The sequence below is a fragment of the Nelumbo nucifera genome, chromosome 2 (assembly GCF_055504915.1).
Source record: "Nelumbo nucifera cultivar China Antique chromosome 2, China Antique-T2T, whole genome shotgun sequence".
In the NCBI taxonomy this organism is placed as follows: domain Eukaryota; kingdom Viridiplantae; phylum Streptophyta; class Magnoliopsida; order Proteales; family Nelumbonaceae; genus Nelumbo; species Nelumbo nucifera.
Window position 1 is genome coordinate 7,133,384 of NC_142650.1, and position 22,728 is coordinate 7,156,111.

A 22,728-nucleotide genomic window follows, 5' to 3' on the forward strand; every position below is an offset into this window, starting at 1 on the left:
TGTGAAATCGTGACAAGAGCTCAATCGAAAGTGTTGTTAAGAGTTTCATATAGTGAGTGGTTGATTAAGAGATTTCAAACAAATTCAAGTCGATCTCGAAAGCAAGTGTACCAAAGCTTGTAACTTCCAAGAAGAGCCTTATAAGATTTCTCATATATTATGGCCCGCTTATTGAATGGAGCAAATTTGAATCCGATTAGAAAATTCGATATATGATGAATATTAAAAATTAATGTTTGGATTCAAGTTCGATTAAATATTCGGATATTTAATGGATTCGAATTCTACCAATTAATTATCTTAGATAATTAATAAATGTATAAAATAGATATTTTATTTATATAAAATATATAAGTATATAAATTAATTATTAGATATAAATTATATAAAAAAATTTAAAATTAAATATATTATATATAATAATTAAATAACCGATCAAATTTAGATATTTATTGAATAAGATTAGATCATATTCGAATTTGACTGATTCAATATTCAAATTATCTGAATTTAAAATCAGATTTTCGAATACCATTAACACTCCTATTCTTAGGAGCATATTCAAGTTAAAAAAAGGATATGTTGGGTTTGGAAGAAAGATAAATCTTATTTCCTACCCATGATTTCCATCGAACCAAATAACAAAGATGCGCCAAAAAACATGGGGCATTTTGAGAATTTAACTCGGGACCCCTCATCATCTCACCACCTTTTGTGAAAATCGTTGATACTACACAACATATAACTAACTTGATAGAACCAATTGATTTGTGTATTGGATTACAAATTGAGAGGAATCAAAACACCAAATAACTCTCAAGATGGAAGTTATTCCATAGATGTTGTATTCATGCCTGTTCGAAATGCGAATCATAGTATTCATTCTTATGGGAATGGGAATGAGAAATAAGAGATACTTTTTCTCGAAATATGGACGAATGGGAGTTTAACTCCTAAAGAAACACTTCACGAAGCCTCCCGGAATTTGATTGATTTATTTATACATTTTCTAGAAGAAGAGGACATGCAATTAGAGGACAATCAAAACAATGTTACTTTACCTTTACCCTAAGCGAGAATCATACCACTAGACCAAATGCCCGTTAGTCGCACGTTTTGCTCTTAATATAGTATTTCTGTTGTGTGATTTAATTATAAGCCTCCCTCTTTATCAGCATATATCCAAACCATTTCTTTCATGTCCCATGAAACCTCCCCATACTTATCCAAATTTCTGCCTTTTGACATTTTAATTAAACCATACAAACAGACCACGGCCTTGATTTTGACATAGAGGGAGACAATAAAATTATTGTTATGCCTCCTATTACATTTTCGGTTGAAAAAACAAGCACAAAATTTAATATACCAATTTTTACTCAAATTGGAAGAAATAGATCCCAATTACCCTCTCCAAACTCATAGAACCACTCAAAATCCTTTGTTTTATTGTTTGGAATTCCATGTTTGTAATGAAAGTTCAGTTTGAAAGAGCACAAATACAAATATGTAGAATATAAATCCTTGTATTTTGTATTATTTTATGTGTATACACAAAACATCCAGGGTGTAAAAAATTTACCCTTCATTTGTATATATGATATCTAAATGATAATATTAAACCGACTATAACCCATACATAGACTTCAATTTGGCCATACATATTTGCCAATAAAATTCGTTGAGCCTCACTTGGAGGATATTCAAAGCACTACCAATGATCAGGTACGTAATAAAACTACTATATTAGTTGATGTTAGAACCTTTTCCCTCATTTATCATAAAAAAAAGGAATGGATTTGATTTAGCTTGACCTAAATAGGAATGTCATAAACTCCTTTTACCTTAAATATACTTGACAAAGCCCTGATGCACGGTCCCAACTAGTTTAACATATATATATTTGCCCAAGGGGTAGGCCTAGGACTGATCAAAAAATTAAGAAAGGTCAAACTTTTAAGCCCACACCAATCCTAAGGATAAAAATCCAAGCCTAACCCGAATAAAATTGCAAGTTGGGTCAGTCTGGGCTTGGGGTGGACCTACACCAAATTTCACCCATAAAGAGAATGGAAGTGTGGAACCAAATTGCCTTAGCATAATCAGTATCTACCTACAACAATTATACCCACACCTATCCACAAGACACTACAACTATGCAAAGAATTTCTCCCATGTATGACAACATATAAGTACAGGATATGCTCTCATTTGTGCGGCTACGATGTCACACGGGTGTGATGTAGGGGAGCAATTTGGGTTGGCCCAACAGCCCAAGTCTTGTTTTGGCTGTTGGGCATGACATTTTGGGCTTCGAGTTGTGCAAGAGTAAGAAAAACTAAAAGCATTGACCTGAACTCGAGAGTTAAGCTTGGGTTGAGGTATTGTGTAACATTAGCCTATCCGAAGAAATACACATTTTCGTTATATATATATATATATATATATATATATATGTATAAATTTATCACTTATGCATATAATTATTTTATTTTTAAGCTGGAAATTTAAAGCAAATTTTTTAAACTATAATTATAGTTTATCTAATTGATTAACTCTATCCTTATTGTTTACATATTGTCTTAAAGTACTCTTAAGTTTTCTAACAATTGCCTAAAACCTCCCTTGCTTAATTTTCTATCACACTTCGTTCATAAGTGACATCACGTGTCTAATATATTTTTTAAAATTCCTAAAGTACTAATTTATGGTTCCACTCTGATGATGCGCAAGATAGTGCTCCCTGTTGGCGGACAACTCGGACGTCAGACTAATTAGGTCGCCTAGTCGAGCTGTAAAAAAAAATAATAATACTATCCAAGTTGCTTTACCAAGGGCGAGCACTCTGATGCTTAAGTTAGCGAATTAGAGATAAAATTGCTATAATGCAAGAGAACTAGAGTGCTCAAGAGTTAAATCACACCTACCTTTCCTGAAGAAGGGGGCGCCTTTATATAGGCAAGTTGTCATACCGCTCACGAAGCATGCCTGAGATCTCTGACCCACCTAGTTCGAAGGTGGTTTCACACCCGTAGGTGGACTCCGCGGAAGTGGGTAGTGTTTATCCAATAGCGCCCAAAACGGACGGGGTGATAACTGGCTCTTCCAACATGGCGTTGTGATCCCGGGGAAGTCGGAGATGATAAACCGCTTAATGAAGTTATTCGGCATGTTAGGCAGGCCACTAACCAAACTCAGGTCAAGTTGGTAGAAGCAGGTCACCTCTCAAGTTGACCTGTTGACTTGCCGAGCTGGTTCTTAGTTCGGCTGTCGAGATGGTGCCAAGGTCGTCAAGCTGGTTCAGGTTGTTAAGGGTGCTTTCGTGACTTGCTTGCGTGATGTTAAGACATCACCTGATTGTGTCGTGGCGCCACACGTGTCCTCATATCATTAGAAGGCCAAATCGCCCCTCATCACACTCCAACTCAATCTCTCATTCTCCGTCTTTGACTCCATCTCCAACTCCATTTCTCATTCCATCTCCAATTTCATCTCTATATCTATCTCCGTCTCGTAGATGACCTCCATCTCCATCTCCATGCAGTGAAGAATAGCGCCCGTTGTAGAAAAAATGCCCATTAAAGAATGGCCAGGTCTATGCAAATTTCTTGTTGTGGTTTAAGTAGATAGTGATAGAGGGTATGGATGTTATCTTGTAGAGTCAGCTTCATCTGAGATTCAGAGTAAGAAGATTTCATTTTGTAACTGCAATCTGCAACTCAAAGTTCAGATTAAACTTTGTTTATATCTATGAGTTTTTTCTTTTAAATTGTAATGGCGTACAAGAAAACAAAAGAACAAAAGGAAAAGGGAAATTTTTAATGAAAATTTCAGCTTTCGAAAAATAAAACATGGGATGTTAGTATGAATCTGTGGCGTGGTGCTGAATTTGATGACATAAACCAGTGGTAAAATTCCTGCTGTTGGCTCTCAGAGCCCCGGCGCCTTTGAGTATCTGGTAGAATACGGTTCTGAAATTTCAGCTGTTGAAATCTCATCGCCTTTTCCGCCTAAGGTAATATTTCTGTTGTTGGTTCTCAGAGAGATAGAGCCCCGGCGCCTTCGAGTATCTACTAGATTACGGTGTCTTTTGCATCTCCCAAGCCTTTTGCTAAAACATCCAAGGCCCTGCAGATGTTGGCATTCAAAGCGTTTACTTCTATTCTGGTATTAGCCAGCAAAAACCTGATGGTCTGCAGTCTGCACAATTCACATTATCTGGATTAATTAACACAAGTTCATCAAAGACAACGAGTGGCATAATAGTTACATGGATTTGCTTTTCCCAACAAAAATATTAATAGATTCATCCTCCATCGCCGGCTCCGACTCTGGAAGACTTGAATTGGTGTTGGAATTCAAGATGATTTTAAGGCATGTAGGGTGCTTGGAGTGTATTGCTCCGCTATCATTACTGCCGTCACTGCGTAGAACACAGTCAGAGTTCAGGTTTAATTCTAAATTTGCTCGTCACTTTATTCACAATCCCTTTATAAAATAAAAAAAAATGCAACGGTCAGTTGCAACTACATTGTAGAGGAGAGGGTTGAGAGTGGTCTTTGGTGAGGGGAACAAGTTACGATAAAATATTCCTGCGGATTGAGAGCATTTGGTAGTTAGTTACAACGACGGATTGAGCATAGCAGAACTTTTGAGTTTTACTTTGACATAATCCTACCTTTTCTTCAGCCTGGACAAGAGGTGATCAGTACCAAAATCCCCACAACATTTCATCTAAATATTTTTATCAGTTGCATTTTATTTTGAAAATTTGAGAAATAATAGAGGGTAAATTTGATATTTCGTTTTTTCAGTAAAGTAATTGTCAAAAATTAAGACTACTTTAACACAATATATAAACAATAAAAGTAGAGTAAGTCAAATAGCTAAATTATAAGGATAATTCAAGAAATTTGCCCAAAATTTAGTCTATAAAATCTTTTAAATCCATCCAACCCACATAACCCGTCCCAACCCAATCTAAACCTGAATCCAACCTGAGTTGTATTCGATTAAACTCGGATTATATCTGAGTTGTATAGTCTTATTTTATTAAACTCTAATTAGGTATGAGTTGGTAAACTCGGACTTAACCTTGGTTCAACCAGTTTCGAGCCCTAAATTTGTGTCTTCAGGTTTGACTTGGGTTAATTGACCCTTCATTGTGATGATTTTCAAACCTAAGGTTTATGGGTATCAACATCAACTAAAGACCTATGAAGCTGGATCTATTCCACACATATCACATATCACACCTCACACCAATCTATTTTATTGAATAGAAAAATCAAGGATTTGAGATTATTCATTTTTTTATAAATTAGATGACACTGTAAGGGCCACTTAACAATTAGTTAATGAACTGATTAAATACAAGTACTGGATTGACACATTTTAAAAATTCAAATACTGAATTGTCCCATTTTAAAATTTAGGGACTAACACAAAATTTAGGGACTATATATAATAGAGATGCAGAGTATCGATTTCGGTACCTCTCGCATGCTAAGCGAACGCTCTACCAAGGGTTAAGGGTTTAACCCTCCTCATTTGTCATCGCAGTCTCCTTGCCTGAATCTGTTTTTTTCTATGTCCGGTGATGGCGAAATCTGCAGCCTTTCACCTGCTACGTTCCCAAACCAAACAGCTTACGTCGAAAAACTTTCAAGCAGGTTATTTTTCTTATCCCCTTGTTTATTTCTTATTCACGGTATCCATAAGATTTCTAGTTTGGAGTTCGTACTTCTCACTGAAACTGTCAACTGCAGTGTAGAATTTTAACTCCTTAAAGGTTTAATTCTTAGAATATGTTAAAGAGATCGATCAGAACTGTCAACAGGCTTACTAAATTTGTAGTTAATTATATTCGTAAGATCAAAACTATAAATGGGATCCGAAAGTGATTCGGAGTAGGTTTTGTCGATGGCTTTCTATTATTTTTATCATTTTCCCCCTTTTTTCTTTCTGGCGTCCAGATTAACTAATATCAGTTGTCAATTTCTCGCTTAGATGCTATGGATATTTAGTCCTGAACTTCAAGTACGAATCATAAAATTTGTTAAAGTAGGAAGCATTTTCTTCGTAGATATTATCTGTACTTTTTTTACTGGAGATTATTTATATCATTATTCTTATTTTTTAGCTATACTTTTGTTCGTTGACTAAGAAATTTGTTATGTGAATCTTAGCAATACGAGCATTTCTTTCTTCCCAAATACACAGTGTCGTTGCTCTAAGGCACCTGCATAGGATTTTGTCTCTCTTCCTTCAAGGGGAGAAGAACGAGGCATCAAACAACTATTTTAGATCACTGGGAGGTGACAACTTGCATCCAAACAATGAAAAAAACTTCTCCCAAATAGCAGATACAAAGCTGGAGGAGATTAGTAGATGAAAAGAATTTTAGTTTTACACGTATAACAAACATGAGTTAAACACCAAGGAGCAAGGAGGCCTTCCGTTTACAAATTCTCAATAGCATTGATTTTATCATGATAAACCTCCTAACAGAAAACTCTAAACAGTGGTGCCGGACCTCTCCAGATGGCTTTCACAAGGAAACTAGGTCTAATAGTGGGTTCAGCAGACAGCCCGGAAAAAAAGGGCACACAAGTAAAAGAACCAGAATAACAAAAGGTCCAAACTCTCGCATCAGGCTTGAGTGAGTCCAAGAAAATACTCTCTGGAGGATCAAGGAGAACCGCTACCTCCAGTAGTTCACTCTCTCTAACACCTCATCTCTCAAACCCAAGTCCCCAGACAAACCCAAAGATGAGAAAGAAATGCAATCAACAATAAGACACTCGGGCCAAGAAGAGAGGGAGCACAGAGAAGGAAATCTATCTTTGAAGTGAAGAAATAACTAGAATCTGGTTTTATTGCCAAAAGAGGGCATCATACCTGATGAAGTGAAGAAATAAAGGGGATAAGGAAGCAATGGACGCTTTCAATGGGTGGAGAGGGTCGCTCTTACCTTCATGTTCACTTCCCAGCTAGGGGTGATCATTTTGATCCTAGCACAGAAAGCTGGCCTGGAAATTGTGGGCTTAGGCCTGGGCCCAACACTTCAGGCCCAATTCACAATATAGTATACTTTATATATAATGTAATAAAATATAAATGTGCATTATAAATGAGAAAAAATTTCACTGCCGCATACATTTAAACTATGTTTTTGGTAAGTTTTCTTTAGAAACCCCAAAGGATTTTTTTTCTCTCGCTTTCATCTCTCATACCTACCCCATCCCACACACACACTTAAATATACTTAAATAGTCTAGCTGGTTGATTCAAATTAATGATATGATACTATTCGGTTGAAGATAAAATTGATTCATCTATTGTGATTTTTTATTATTTACCTATCTACTCATACTCATAGTTAAACTGGTTGTTTGACATCCCCTGCAATGAGACTATGAGAGTACATAGTTTCGAACTTGTGGATATATGGTTAAGCTCTACATTGTGTTTGTGGTTCTGGTTTGCTCCCTATTGGTAACTTTGTCTTAGTCAGGCAACAGTCCATAATTTCCAACTTAAAAATCTGACATCTCCTCTGGTAGCTTCATAGTCAGCGGCTGCTTCATGCCCAAGTAATTATTACAACCCTAACAAAGGTAAGCTTAAATAATCCAACTGGGTGATTTAAAAGAAGATATGTTATTGTTAGGTCAATAATGAAACGGATTCATCTATAGTGAATTTTTTGGTATTTACCTCATAGGGTACCAATCTGCTCATAGTCATGTTTGTTGTAACTTGTAATGCATCCCTTCAATGAGACAGCACCAGTTCAAACTTGTGCATCTCGTCTCGGATTGGATCTGGTGACCCCAGTGTTTGAACAGAGTAGCAGTCGAGATTTGGGGGAGATCTAGTGGAATGTATTTGTTTTTCAGATTTGTAGTAGTTTCCAGTTTGTTTTTGTTGGTTTTTAGCTGCTTTGTATCTTTATTTCTTTTAATAAAATTTCTTTTATTACTCTTCAAGAAAAAGAACTTGTGCATGTGTATGGACAGGATGAATTTCTTTTATTAAAAAAGAGTCTTGCTACCCAAAAGGACAGCAGATACAACACAAAACGGTATCAAGCTGACCATCAAAATTTAATTTTAGTCATCTGGATTCTGGACAATTATAATTCTCAATTTTCTGGTGTTGCCTTCTAGAGAAGACTTCTACCATAATTGGCCATCCTCTCAAATTCATTTATTGTGACCCCTTTAAAGTCAGCACTAACCAGGGCTCAATATGCTATTTTATCAGCTCAATCAAGGTTTGTAAGTTATGTATTCTCTCCCCAGATATTCTTGTATTCTTCTCACCCCAAATGCACCATAAAATAGCATTTCTAATGTAGTGCCACAAAACCTACATTCTTTATGTTTGAGACCACTTACCACGCCATTATCTCAATTAATCATTTATTGTAACCCCTTTAAGTTCATCAAAGCATGGCCCATTTCTGCTATTTTTGTTTCTATCAACCCAATCAAGGTGATTTGTGCTTTCACATGTATTAATGATTTGAATATCTGGCTCCCAGGCAGAAAACGTTTACTTCTGTGGGGGATGGCCCAGCCCAAACAGCCTTGATAGGAAAAGTAGTAGGGAAGGAAAAACTTGGCGAAGTGTTTAAAAGAACAAGTGAAAATATCACTGGAGTTTGGGGCCCACACCCACCCATCCTTATTAGAAGGGGATAGCACTACATTGTTTAGGATATTAAGAAGGTTAATGCCTGGGCCAGGCATGTAAAGGCCCGGTCATGCCCGGCCTGGCATTTGTTATGCAGTGTATTTTATGCAATTTATACTGTACTTTGGTGTGGTAATTTAGCAGCTGAAGTGCCTAGCTATATAGTTTAGAATATCTAGTTTCTTGTGATTTTAGAACTTAGAGTCCTTTAAATTGAATATTGTATGGCTATGGCGTGACTTGGCTGGACTAGAAGTTAACACGTAGCAACAACCTAATCCTAGTAACTGTATGTCTCATATATTTTAACCACATTTAAGCACACCAAGCTTTGAAAAGGTGTGCGCTTAGTGTGCCTAGGTGTGCATCTTGCCCCTTAACTCAGGCATGCACCTTTGTTGAATTTTGTTTTTTTTTTTTCTGCTTTTTGAAGCATGGTGGCTGGGCCAGATCTATGACCAAAGCTCTGAAAACCCCCTATTTGCTATTCTTGCTCGTTCATTCTTCATAATAAACAAATATTTTTAAAAGATAATTAAAATTATATAACCATTTTTTGTAGGAATTAAGAATTTAAGACCCTAATGTGAACTTGTTTGGGCTTGCTTCAAGGAGATTGGTACTAAGGCAATTTGTAGAATTAAGAATGAAAAATGTTTAAGATCACATTAGCTATTTGAAATAATGCAATTGGGAAAGAAATAAAGAATTTGAAAGTTTGACATGCTTATATGTTTTATATGCTATCCTTGGTTTTATTCTTCCATTTTGACTTTGAATATGTTTTATATGTTATGTTTATGCATGTTAATTTGAACTAATAAGCTTTCTAAAACATTTAGTTTAAAACTAAAATTTGCATTTTTTATCTAATACTGATTTTAATATTCTCTTAATTTATTTTGAAATTTTTACAATTTTTTGTTTTTTGTTTTATTTATGTGTCCTGCCTTGTGCCTCAGGCACAAAATGCCCTTTGCACTATTTTTGTGCCTTGCGCTTTTAAAATACTGGGACAGGCCCAACTTTCATATTTGCACTTTTGGGAATCTACGACTGTCAAGAATGGGATTGGGAGATAATGATATTGTTTTTCTGATTTTTTTTCACTTAATTTTGTATACGGGTGAGTAGGTGCTGCCTGGATGACGTGAAGAACCTCTGGGTTAAAATATGAAGGCAAAAGGGAATATGCATATTATCACTAGTTGCATGACAGGTTAATGGCTTTTGGTCCCTTGGTTATATTAGATAAGTCAGAGCAATGGCATCCAAAAAATCTTGTTCTGGGTGCAGTCATCCAATTCTGTAGTTGATGCTCTAGCCAGGATGGTGTAAGGAAGGGTTATGTTTGGTTTTGCTTCCCCTAAATTTCAGTAGTTATATGTATTAGTTAAGAATTGCATGTTATTGGCATTCTCATGAGTCTGCATGCTATCTGTGGCTATGAGGTTATTGGCTATCTGTGGCTATGAGGTTATTTGAGAGTGCACCACTGAATGAGGAAATGGTTTTCACATTTGATTGCTTGTTTCAACTTTTTCATTTAGTGAGGTTCAGACGTCATTAATGATTGTATTGGAGTTTGTTTTATGTTTGAATTGTTGTCATTTAGTTTGGCAGGATACATCATACCCTGCAACCATGACGTATGAGGTTTGGTTCCCGCTCAAACAAAATGTCATTTGAAAGCTTGGCGTGCTTAAAAGTCCTCTCTCAAACATTATACCTCCTACTTATTTTTCCTTCCTCTCCATCAGGCTACTATGCTTGTAGATTTGGAACATGGCAGCATACGATTATCAAACAAGATTTCAGATCTGGGATGCACCATATTGTACCGAGGAGGTGGGCTTCTCGAGCTGCTGCAGTGGAGAATGACAGTAAGATCAGCATTGGACCACATAAAGGTAGAGAAGCAGGAGATGGCAAGGACACTGGGATTGTTTATTATGGCCCAATCTCGTCTACCATAAAAAAAGTGAAGCTTCTCTCTCTTTCCACCTGCTGTTTATCTGTGTCACTAGGACCTGTCATAACATTCATGACTGCACCTGACATGAATGTAATTCTCAAGGGTGCTGTTGCGTCTTCTGTCATATTTCTAGGTGCTTCCACCACAGCAGCGCTTCACTGGTTTGTAAGCCCTTACATTCACAAACTCAGATGGCAACCTGGTTCCGACAGTTTTGAGGTTGAGATGATGTCTTGGTTGGCTACATATATACCAAGAACAATCAGGTTTGCTGATGTTAGGCCACCAGAAACCAACAGGCCTTTTGTGACGTTCAAAGCAAACGGAAATTTTTACTTTGTTGATACTGAGCACTGTCATAACAAGGCTCTCTTGGCTAAGTTGACGCCCAAGAAAACAACTTATGAATCTGCATTTAAGAATTTATGAGAGGTCATTTTTTGTTAATTTTGCTAAAGCAGTTTGTTGACATTATATTTTATCTGAGCTTATTTAGGATTATAGTGGACCATTGGTGCCTTGTCGTGTTTATATTTCGTCATTTTATGTCACAAATGTGAAAAACAATACCAAACAATTATCAAGGAGCTTTACCCATCACCAAAGAAATCTAAACAATATCTTGCGAATACAACCAACACTTTCGACACCTGGGGCCTGCTTTTCATATTTCTGTTGATCGGCATGAAAAATGGACCAGGTAAGATTCCTGGCCTGCATCTACCATCTAGCATGGTTTCCGAGCGAAATGTTGATTTCATTAAAAAAGAAAAAAATCCAGGGCCGGGATTCTCCAGATATCAGGTTAATCAAAACCGAGTCCTGACAATTTAGTGCTGAGAACGAGCTTCATGAATGTTTACGCAGATGAAATCCGCTACCTGCCATTAATATTTATTGCACTAAGGATTGCCTTATATAGCAAATTCTGGAAGAAATGGGTGGAGCCTAAAAATCGAAAGCTCCTGTTCTGCATTGGTCAGGAATGCCTTGTATGGAAATTTTTGTAATGACATTCGAGAGATGACAACACAATTTCACTCCCCCCCCCCTTTCAACTACCCTTGCAACAGGGTGGTTTCCATTATTACGAGTCGCCACCGGAACGATTAACCGACAAGCATCACAATAACCATTATAAAATAAAGGTCCAATTCCATTCCATGAGGCAGCATGGGCATTAAATTCGTCGATACTCGAACTCGATACCAAAGGGTAACAATTGCCATAAAATCGAACAAAAATTGGATGAGTATAAGATAAATTATAAATAACAAAGAAAAGAGAATATGACAAATTGGAAATGGAATCATTCAGACATATATTGCAAGAAACCAAGATGATAAATAGTGAAAATATATTAGAAAAGAAAATGTCGGCTACTCTGGATTTCACCCTAAAAACTCCAGAGCTGCGGAGAAAATTGGAAATGTGTCTCAAATGTAAAAAACAAAAAGGAGCAGACGGTCGACACTCATCAAATGCATGTGAAGATACCCTCCTGCCACTACTTCTTAAGCACCTAAATTTTGGGACTTGCAAAGAAGAAATGACAAAATTATTACCACTAATACGACTAACGAAACATCCATTACCGACACTACTAACAAGTATGAAGATTTGAGATAGGGCATAGTAAACAACAGACCCAATGCGAATCACACATTTCACTTAGCTCCCTTCTTGGCAGCAGACTTGGTGACCTTAGCACCAGATGCGTCCTTCTTGTCCACGGCCTTGATGACTCCGACAGCAACGGTCTGACGCATGTCCCTCACGGCAAAACGACCAAGAGGGGGGTACTCAGAGAAGGTCTCCACCACCATCGGCTTTGTGGGAATCATCTTAACAAATCCAGCATCACCGTTCTTCAAGAACTTGGGCTCCTTCTCGAGTTCCTTACCAGATCGCCTGTCAATCTTGGTCAGGAGCTCAGCAAACTTCACGGCGATGTGGGAAGTGTGGCAATCGAGCACAGGGGCGTAACCATTTCCGATCTGGCCTGGGTGGTTCATGATGATGACCTGGGATGTGAAGCTGGCAGCTTCCTTGGCAGGATCGTCCTTGGAGTTGGAAGCCACGAAACCACGCTTCAGATCCTTCACTGCGACGTTCTTCACGTTGAACCCAACGTTGTCTCCGGGAAGGGCCTCCTGGAGAGTCTCGTGGTGCATCTCAACAGACTTAACTTCAGTGGTCAATCCAGAGGGGCCAAAGGTGACAACCATTCCAGCCTTGAGGATACCAGTCTCCACACGTCCCACTGGGACAGTACCAATACCACCAATCTTGTAGACATCCTGAAGTGGGAGACGGAGGGGCTTGTCCGAGGGTCTCTTGGGTTCCTGGATCTGGTCAAGGGCATCGAGGAGGGTTGGGCCCTTGTACCAGTCGAGGTTGGTGGACCTCTCAATCATGTTATCACCCTCAAACCCAGAGATGGGAACGAAGGGGATTTTATCAGGGTTGTATCCCACCTTCTTCAAGTAGGAAGACACTTCCTTCACAATTTCATCGTACCTAGCCTTGGAGTACTTTGGGGTGGTGGCATCCATCTACACATCATAAAAGATGGAATCAATAATCAAATCACAAATGCACAAGTTAACGAAAAAAGAACTGAATTATAAAAGACTAGCATAATTTTCATTCATTTACCTTGTTGCAGCAGCAGATCATTTGCTTGACACCAAGGGTGAAGGCGAGGAGAGCATGCTCACGAGTCTGGCCATCCTTGGAGATACCAGCTTCAAAACCACCAGTTGTAGAATCAATGATGAGGACGGCACAGTCGGCCTGGGAAGTTCCAGTAATCATGTTCTTAATAAAGTCACGATGCCCAGGAGCATCGATGACTGTGCAGTAGTACTTCGTGGTCTCAAACTTCCACAAGGCAATGTCAATGGTGATACCACGCTCACGCTCAGCCTTGAGCTTGTCAAGCACCCAGGCATACTTGAATGACCTCTTGTTCATCTCAGCAGCTTCCTTCTCAAATCTCTCGATAACACGCTTGTCAATTCCTCCAAGCTTGTAGATGAGATGACCAGTGGTGGTCGACTTACCAGAGTCGACGTGGCCAATAACCACAATGTTGATGTGAACCTTCTCCTTTCCCATTGTAAACTTTTAAAGAAAAATAGTAAAAATCTGTAAACTCGAAACAAAAACGAAAATGAATACAAAAACAAATTCATACAAATGTATCTAAATGTATATAAGAATATCTAGAAATTCTCCTTTTTTGATGTTTTTAATTTTTTTAATCCATGTAATTTTTGAAACTACAAATTAGAAACTATACTTCCTCCAAAAAAAAAATCTTCCTAAAATCACTCACTCTCTTTACCACAAGTTCCAATAACCTAAATAATCTAATATACTAAAACTTCTACTAAACAACTTCCCCCACTATCCATAACTTTCTCCTATGTTATCTCTAATTTAGTAGACAATTTCTCTCCTAAATTATCCCTAATTCTTATTTATCGCTTCCCCCACTTTTTATCTGCATCTATATATAGAAAGTTTAAATTAATAAATTTAAGAATTATTTAAATAAACTAACAAAATTATATAATAACTTTACTATACTTATTAAAAGATAAAAATAATTATAATCAATTTAATAATATTCATATTATTAACAAATATATATTTTTACAAAACTCCATAAAAAATAATATACAAACAATATAAATTATGATTTTCTGGATTATTCAATCTAAATGTTTTTCAAATAATAAAAATCTAACATTAAAAATGAAATGTTATTTAAATATTTCAATAATTAATATCTTAAATCAATTAATAATATATTTTAAATAGTTACTGAATAACTTTCAATGATAATAAATAGATTAACATTTTAAATATTTAGTTAAATAACTAAATATTTTAAATAGTTAAAAAAACAAAATTATGTATTAATAGTACTATAATTTTATGGATTATTACATTAAACAAGTAATTAATATTTTAAAATTTAAATAATGATATTTTTCAATAAAAAAATAATATTGTAAATAATTAATTTCATTTATACAAATTAATATTTCTACAAAATAACTTTCAAAAAAATTAATGTTTATTAATAATAATTTTAAAACTTAACCTATATTTATATTTATATATACTGAAATTAATATTTATTGTATTTTAGTAATTAATTATTGTTTTTTGTAATAAATATATTTACAATAGTTATTGGAATTTAAACTCTGTTATTTAGCCTTTTAAAATTAATTTATTATGTATTTCTGTTATAAATTTTTATAATTATTGGACATTAAACTATTGTTCCCGGGTTGGTTTGGTTAAGATGTAGGTTATTTGGCCAACCAAATCAATCTCAGGTTAGAGAATTGATTAGTCAAGTTATATCGGTTTGGGTCAATTTTCGTTTTGGCCAATCAATTCAAAAGATTTAAAATTAAAAATTAAGTTTAAATTTAAAAAAATTACAATGACATTATTAAAAATTAAATTTATGATATAAAATATTTTAACCTAAAATGTATTGTTATTTTGCCACTTTCCCGTATTAAAAAATATATTTAAAATATAAAATATTAATATATATCCATGGTGAGATCAGATCAGTCAATTTTAGTTAATTTACAAATGACCACAGCAAAAATGATTCAACCCAAAGGTTGGAAAATTATTGAACCAAAGCTGACTAGAAATACTAGAAATCAGGTTGGTTAGTTGCATTAATTTGATTAAAAATGGCAATGGGGCAGGGCAGGGTAGGGACAAATAGCCTCTCCCCATCCCTGCCCCTACAGGAATCCCCACTCCACGCAATTCTTATAATGTCAGCCATTATGTTTTTGCTTTTATAATTAAATTTTACAATCTTATTAGAAATGGTTCAAACACATTAAACCATATTTTTTTAAATATTAGCATATACCCATGGGTCAGGGATCAGGGTCCATGTGGGAAAGGGAGTGATCTCCGGTTCCCACACAATCCCCAGGATGAAAATTTTCCCACCTCCATCCCCGGAAGAAATCATCCCTATCCCCATTAGGGCCAAATCCCCAAAAGAAAATTGGCATCCTAAGCTTGATAAACAAACCTATCTAAAATTAATTATTGTTATTTTTTATTGTAAAAAATTATTAAAAATAGCATATAAAATATAAATAATTATTAATTATTATATAAAATATCTATTGTTTATCTTTAACTTCACAGGAAATATCAAAACCATCAACGCTAACATGCTTAGCCCATCAAAAACGTATACTATGTTATACAAGAAAAATCGAAGGCATGACCCATTTACATCTAAAATCGAAACACATCAAGCCAACAAATCATAAGATCATACCAACAAGATTATCAACACTGTATGAAGTTATTTTCCATATAAAATATAAATTTTTACAGATAACATAAAAGCAGCCGGATGTGATTCCGGATGCCAAGGAGATAAGAAAGCTTGTAGACATATCTCGTGAAAACTTTAACATTTAAACGGTAAATAAACCAAAAACAGATCTCGTAGCAAACAGAAGTCCAAATATATATTTTGTGGCGATAAAATTTTAACATGCGAAAAGATCGATAAGGAAACAGAAGATCTAATGCAAAATGAAACTCAGAAGACATATTCACAGACACATCTCACAAACCATGCAAATCCAATAGCATAATATCCAGTGTTCCGATTAGAAACTAAACCAACAAGTCGTGCACGAAATATATAAAACAACCGGCTAAAATATGAATCCCTATACGCAAATACTTTCAGATTCGAATCAAAATACTCTAAAATGATATGGATGCAAGAGATGATGCAAAAATCCACATGAATTTGCATAACAATCCTATAAACATCGACTGAAAGAATTATTTAGACAAGATGAGAAACAAAGATCTAAGTATCTAACCTTCAAAAGCGGAGGAACTCTCCCGAGATCGCGTCGCCAAAGGCTTTCGGGAGAGAGTTGAGCAAATTAGAGGCTTAACACATAGCCCCTCCTCGTCTTTAAAAGCCCTCTAACCCTCACTGGCGACTAGGGTTTCTTCACAAGCCGTTTGATCTATTTGATCCAATGGTTCCAAATTAAGTATCATTTTCACCGTCGATCTCGAAATGTCTTGTATTATAAAGCAAAATCTCAAGTCTCAATTGTCTTGATCCAACTTTGACCGTATAATCTAGGATAAGTTACTTTAACCTCCCCTGTCAATTCTGACAGTTGATTCGCTTCCCTTGAACTTTTAACGGTTACAAAATCCTCCCTCCACTTTTGGAGACCCGATATGCTCTTCACCTAGGGCGCCTCACATACACATTCTACTATGTATTGGGAACATCTCTCGTACTTATAAATTATTATTTGTCGGAGATGTTCCCAATGCACGGTGGATGTGCCTGTGAGGCACCTATGTGTGAGGAATAAATCTCGTTCTCCATTGAGACCGGATCTACTCCTCACACAAGGCGCTTAACACCTGATCTCACATACACATCCTACCATGCATTGGGAACATCTCTCGTCTTATAAGTTATTATTCATGGGAGATGTTCCCAATGCACGGTGGATGGGCCCATGTGTGAGGAGCGGATCTCATTCCCCACGGAGACCGGATTGGCTCCTCACACAGGGTGCCTCACATCGATCTCACATGCATATCCTACCATGCATTGGGAACATCTACCATATTTATAAGTTATTATTTACGAGAGATGTTCCCAATGCACGGTGGATGTGCCTGTGAGGCGCCCATGTATGAGGAGCAGATCTCGGGTAATAATTACACCCATCCATTAAAAAAATAACGAAATTTGATGATGTCATGCTTCAAAGATTTTAAAATTCCCAATTTGTCCATGAATGATGTTGCATTATTGACAAACTCATTATTATAATATATATATATATATATGTAAAATAAATGTAAATAAATATAAAATATTAAATTTATCAATTATAAATTTTATATAATTATACTATATATACATGAAATAATCTTTTTTATTGGACTCGGAATTTAGTTGGATCGGATGGGATTAAATTCACATATGCTCCCATTATTAATTGGATGCAAGTCTAACATTCAAATGCAACATATTTGGATTTTGAGTCAAATCAGTTATTGGAATATAGCCCTAATGTGCAAGGCCCAAGCTAACCCCAAAAACAATAAAATATTAATATATATATAGAGAGAGATAGATAGATAGATAGATAACAAGTTTTATATTAATATATAGATTTAATATTTATATATTTTCTATAATGAATTAAAATTAAATAAAAATTTAATTTATAAAAATCATAGTAATACTCTATCAAGATCTAGCTTCGCTTCTTCTATGCTTTTGGTTCATTAGGCTACGCAATAGGGGTAGTCTATCCCCCATGGGTCTTTCAGGTTCAATATTATTAGTTTTTTTATAGAAACACAGTTAAAACCTTGGAAAAAAGATGCATGTATACGTTGTGCTTATTATGAGTGTCACATTGCTCTTAAGCGTACAACTTAGGGGTTGAGTGAGGTTGATGATGTTTACCAAAAAAAGAGTGAGGCTAAGGAACAACTAAAGCCCAACCGGAGTCTTAAACGTTGAGCTCAATTCCAAATTAACTTAATCATGACTACAAAATTCATATATAGATTAGTTTAACTATGCCTACAACCTAATTTTTTATTTACTAATATTTAAGTAACATTTACAAAAAGGTATAACATTTAACAATTAATAATGTAAAATAGATAAAACATAGATATTAATGGATAATATGGAAGGAATAATAATTTTATTAAATAATTAGCAATAATTTATTATTATTGTTAAAAATTATGAATGTAATTAAACAAAGTTACTAAATTACAAAATTATTATTGTAACACATCACTAAACAATTAATTATTTTAAACAACATTGCATTCCTTCCTTATAATAATTATAGATTTCCATTGTTTCATTTTTTCTTGACAAATCTCATACATTGCATGGATCCCTGCTAGTAGGGGTGAGCACTATTCGGTTAAGAAAATCGGTTCGCTTTATTTGGTTTTTGACTAATTCGGCTTTCAGTTTTGATTTTTAGAATTAGAATTCTGGTTACTCAAATTAACCAAACTTTTATTATGTAACATATAAGATATAGTATATTAAGTTTGATTTCATAATATATATTTTATAACATATAATATATATTATATGTTATAATATATATAATAGAGTATATATTATTAAAATTTGGTTTTAACTGAAAACCAAACCAAAAATTTTGGTTTCGGTTATTTCAATTTCAGTTCATTTTTTATTTTTTTAGTTTGATTTTTTAAATTTTTTATTTATTCGATTCGGTTTTTAACCGAATAAATCGAATGCTCACCCCTACCTGCGAGTTAACAAATATAAATAAATAAAACAATGACCAATTGGTACATTGGTAGAGACTTGGGATCTTTGATTCATCAGAGTATATATTTGGAATCAAATTTCGTCGCCATTAGGGTTGGGGGTCAAGGGAGGGGGGAAATTTCTATGCCCCCCGGGGGTTGTATAGCCCCACACGAATAAAAAATAAATAAATAAATGAATAATAAATAAAACAACAAGTTGATCATGCTATCACCCCTCTAAGTATCCATAACAAACATTGCCAGAGGGGTTACCCATTCTTTAAAAATGAGGGTCGGAGGGGAGTATCAAACACAATGAAGAGAGAAGAACCATGCCGAGAGAGAGAGAGAATTCTAACACCGGGACCTGTCATGATGAATGTGCGGTGTCAGATGGTAGGGAGTTGGAATATTTTGTTGTTGGTAGGAGATCCGGACTCAATAGTTTTTGAATGGGTGAATGTGTCCAAGCCAAAAACACTCTCAACCGCATAAGTTATTGGCCCCAAACAGTCAAATTTACCCCATTTTTTCATCATTGCAAACCAAATGAAATATAGAGACTAGAAGATAAAGAAGGGGGAAATGGGTATTATAACTCCGAATAAAAGAGAAAAATGTCTAGAAAGAAAATAGAGAGGGTAACTCTTCATTGTTCACCCCAAGGATTTTAAAGCCAACCTGGAAACAGAACCGGTTAGGGGTCTGTTTTTCGGTTCAGGAGTTCAACCGTCCAGGTCAAGTCGTTCAACCCATGATGTCATAAATCAATTAAAAATAAAAAGATTATAAATAAAAAATAGCATTAGATTAAATAAAATACAGAAAAAAACTATCTAAATACAAAAATAATAAAGTACATAACACATGAAAAATACAAAAAAAAAAACAAAAGAAAATACAAAATACAGAAAATACGGATAAAAAAACATAAATTAGGATGTGGATAAAATACAAAAAAAAAATAATAACCAAGAAGCAATTAATTTCAGCAAATAAACATCATTTGATTAATTAGTTGAAAAATAAAAGAGAGATTTTATCATTATTCATTTCCTTGATATCATCATCGTCATTATTTGACATGGCAAATAAGCAATGTAATCTTACTTCAATAAATTCATGCATGAATCAAGAAGCAAAAATTAATAATAATACAAAAATCAAGAATCAAGAATCAATTAATTCAAGCAAATAAGCATCATTTGATTAATTAATTGAAAATAAAAAAGGATTTTATCATTCATAAACATCATCATTCTTTGACATAGCGAAAAAGCAAGGAATTGAAAAAAAAAAAAGAAGTGAGATTAATTAAGCAAATGTGAATATGTGACTCTCTATAACTAATTAAGCAAGAAAAAAAGGCAAAGAGTACTGGAATAGAGAATCACTGTAAAAATAGTATGGAATCCCAAAAATTTTAGATGAATGCATGCGAATTCAAAAGAAAAACAAAATCTTGGGCTTACAAAAAATATCAATAGAAATTCAAAAGGAGAAACATAAATCGTAAAAAAAAAAAACAGCATAAACCAGATTCCATAAGCAAAACATGAAAACAATCAAATGGTATGACAAAAAACGGTGTTGGGCTCACAAAAATCACCGCCAGTGGATTTTACTTTGGTCGCTGGTGATTGCCGCTACAAATTTCGATAGCCGCTGTAATGTAGAAAGCAGAAACCGCTTAACATCTACAACCGCAGTAGATGAAGCCTCACTGCTGTCGCTGTCAATCGCTATAGGTCGTGGCTGCCGCAAGTTGTCAAGGTATGAGGGCTGAGAGTTGGGAAGGGCTAGAATTAGAACAAAAATGAGGTTCGATCTAATTCTAGCTCACGAATGAATTGGGGTCGGGGACGTGGGAATCTTTATTTTTGTTTTTTTAATTAACAAAATTCAAAATTATAAACTTGCAATACGTTGCTTGGGTTGAATGGTTTAGTGGCTCAACTGCCCAGATCAGCAGTTTTCTGACTTTTTCAACAAGTATTAGTCAATTAGCGGTTTATAGTATAACTGGGACCGGGGGCCTGAATGATTACCGGTTTTTCCAATCCTGTTTTAAAAACCATGGTTCACCCTCTTCTCCCTTTCACCCAAAACCCTTTTTTGAGAGATCATTGCCACTGCATATATAGCAGGGCTGTTGAATGGGGCAGCATTAGTCTCGTCATCACTATCAACGCTATTAGAGGTTTCCATTTCTATTGAACATATACGGGCTGTTGCTTCATTTGTTCAAAGTAATCAACCATTTCGTTGAATGTAAACTTCTTAAATATTCAAGAAGGCAAAGAAGAACATAGCACGCTAATTAATTAAAGTGTTCAAAAAGTATAATTTATTTTAAATGTGAATGGAGGTTTTTTGCATAAGCCAAAGTTCATGAGAGGCTAAAGTATCTATTAGAAACTACAATGGAGGTTGAAGTAATTCATTATATAATTTACAAACTTCTTGTCATCGCAATACTTCAATCCCCCTCCAAACTTTGGACTTTTTTAATTTTATAAAATATCCAAATTATCCCATTTAAACATGTTTCTCTTATTTTATCTGAGAAAAATGAATTTTCTTTGAAAATATGTGATATGTGATCATGTGAGATTTTTTGCTTATCATATATGACTTATAGTTTCGGTGTGAGTATTTATTGGATTGAAATGGACCAGTCCAGACATAATAGTCCTGAGTATTGAGTATTTACTGGATTGCATTGGACCTTGTCCATCCATAATGGATTGTGTCAGATTGAACCAATATCTGGTTAGCTGGTAGAAGATAAGAATGGAGGTGTCAATGGACATGTTTGGGTTGCAACCAATATAAATTAGAATCAATTTGAACATATTGAATGATCCAACTGAATTGGATTGGTCTAAAATGGTCCAGAGTATCCATTGGATTGGATTGGACCCGGTCCATCTATAATGGATTCATATTGCATTGGATTGGATTTGACCAAATCTAGTCTAATTGTATTCATACATACCCAACCCAGTTGTCATTTGCCAAATATTTGAGACCTTGGTAACAATATGATTAAAACTAAACTTAAATGCTTGTTGTAAATGTGCACATGCATTACACATGGAAATTTTAAATTATAACAACACTTATTATTATTATTATTAACCTTTTGTATTCCATTTCTATCATAAATAAAAATAATTTTTACTTTAAAAAATTATGTTTATTTAATATGAAGAATATAGAACATTAGAAATGTTTCCAAATTCTTTCAACAAAATTCTGCACTTTTTCATTTTTTTTGTGTTCTATCTATTTTTTAAATGTTTATTATTCAATTATGACATCGTGATTTTTTTTTTTTAAAAGTTGGACAATTGACCCACCAGCTAAATAAGAAAATAGCTTTGCTTCCAAATTAGTCTTAAGTTATATATTTCATCTACATTATATAAATAATTTATACTTATCAAAATTAATTTTTGTTTGATATAATTAATATGTAATTTTTTATATATTATATTGATTACTTAAACTCTTTTTTTTTAAAGAGTTACTATTTAGCTATACCTATCATTGATTAATCTATTTGACCTAAAGCACTAACCCACCACCCAAAAAGAAAAATTGTTTGATTTCCATGTTGACATTTTGTATTACATTTCCATCATTGATAAAATTATTTCTTGTGTATAATACTT

General features: G+C 34.7%; 2 protein-coding genes across 3 annotated transcripts; one reads left to right on the top strand and one right to left on the bottom strand.

Annotated features, from left to right (window-relative positions):
• The first annotated feature begins 5,473 nt into the window (after positions 1-5,473).
• On the top strand, positions 5,474-11,206 carry LOC104594784 (uncharacterized). Its single transcript, XM_010255257.2, has 2 exons — positions 5,474-5,672; positions 10,461-11,206. The coding sequence occupies exons 1-2, from the start codon at positions 5,600-5,602 to the stop codon at positions 11,102-11,104; spliced, it is 717 nt and encodes a 238-aa protein (XP_010253559.1). The 5' UTR covers positions 5,474-5,599; the 3' UTR covers positions 11,105-11,206.
• Positions 11,207-12,015: 809 nt separating this feature from the next.
• Positions 12,016-20,783, bottom strand: LOC104594782 (elongation factor 1-alpha). 2 transcript variants are annotated; one of them, XM_088897207.1, is made up of 4 exons: positions 20,652-20,783; positions 16,579-16,731; positions 13,334-13,825; positions 12,016-13,230 (listed from the first exon to the last, which is right to left on the bottom strand). In XM_088897207.1, exons 3-4 carry the CDS (start codon positions 13,793-13,795, stop codon positions 12,343-12,345), a joined length of 1,350 nt encoding a protein of 449 aa, XP_088753333.1. In that variant the 5' UTR covers positions 13,796-13,825; positions 16,579-16,731; positions 20,652-20,783; the 3' UTR covers positions 12,016-12,342. The 2 variants fall into 2 exon arrangements, with proteins under 2 accessions (XP_088753333.1, XP_088753335.1); XM_088897209.1 differs by lacking the exon at positions 20,652-20,783 and having other exon boundaries at positions 13,334-13,801; positions 16,579-16,717.
• Between the last annotated feature and the right edge of the window lie 1,945 nt (positions 20,784-22,728).

Coding starts and splice junctions, on each gene's coding strand:
- LOC104594784 (XM_010255257.2), top strand. CDS start 5,600: ATGGCGAAATCTGCAGCCTTTCACCTGCTACGTTCCCAAACCAAACAG. Junction 5,673..10,460: donor GTCGAAAAACTTTCAAGCAG/GTTATTTTTCTT, acceptor CCTCTCCATCAG/GCTACTATGCTTGTAGATTT.
- LOC104594782 (XM_088897207.1), bottom strand. CDS start 13,795: ATGGGAAAGGAGAAGGTTCACATCAACATTGTGGTTATTGGCCACGTC. Junction 13,231..13,333: donor TGATCTGCTGCTGCAACAAG/GTAAATGAATGA, acceptor TATGATGTGTAG/ATGGATGCCACCACCCCAAA.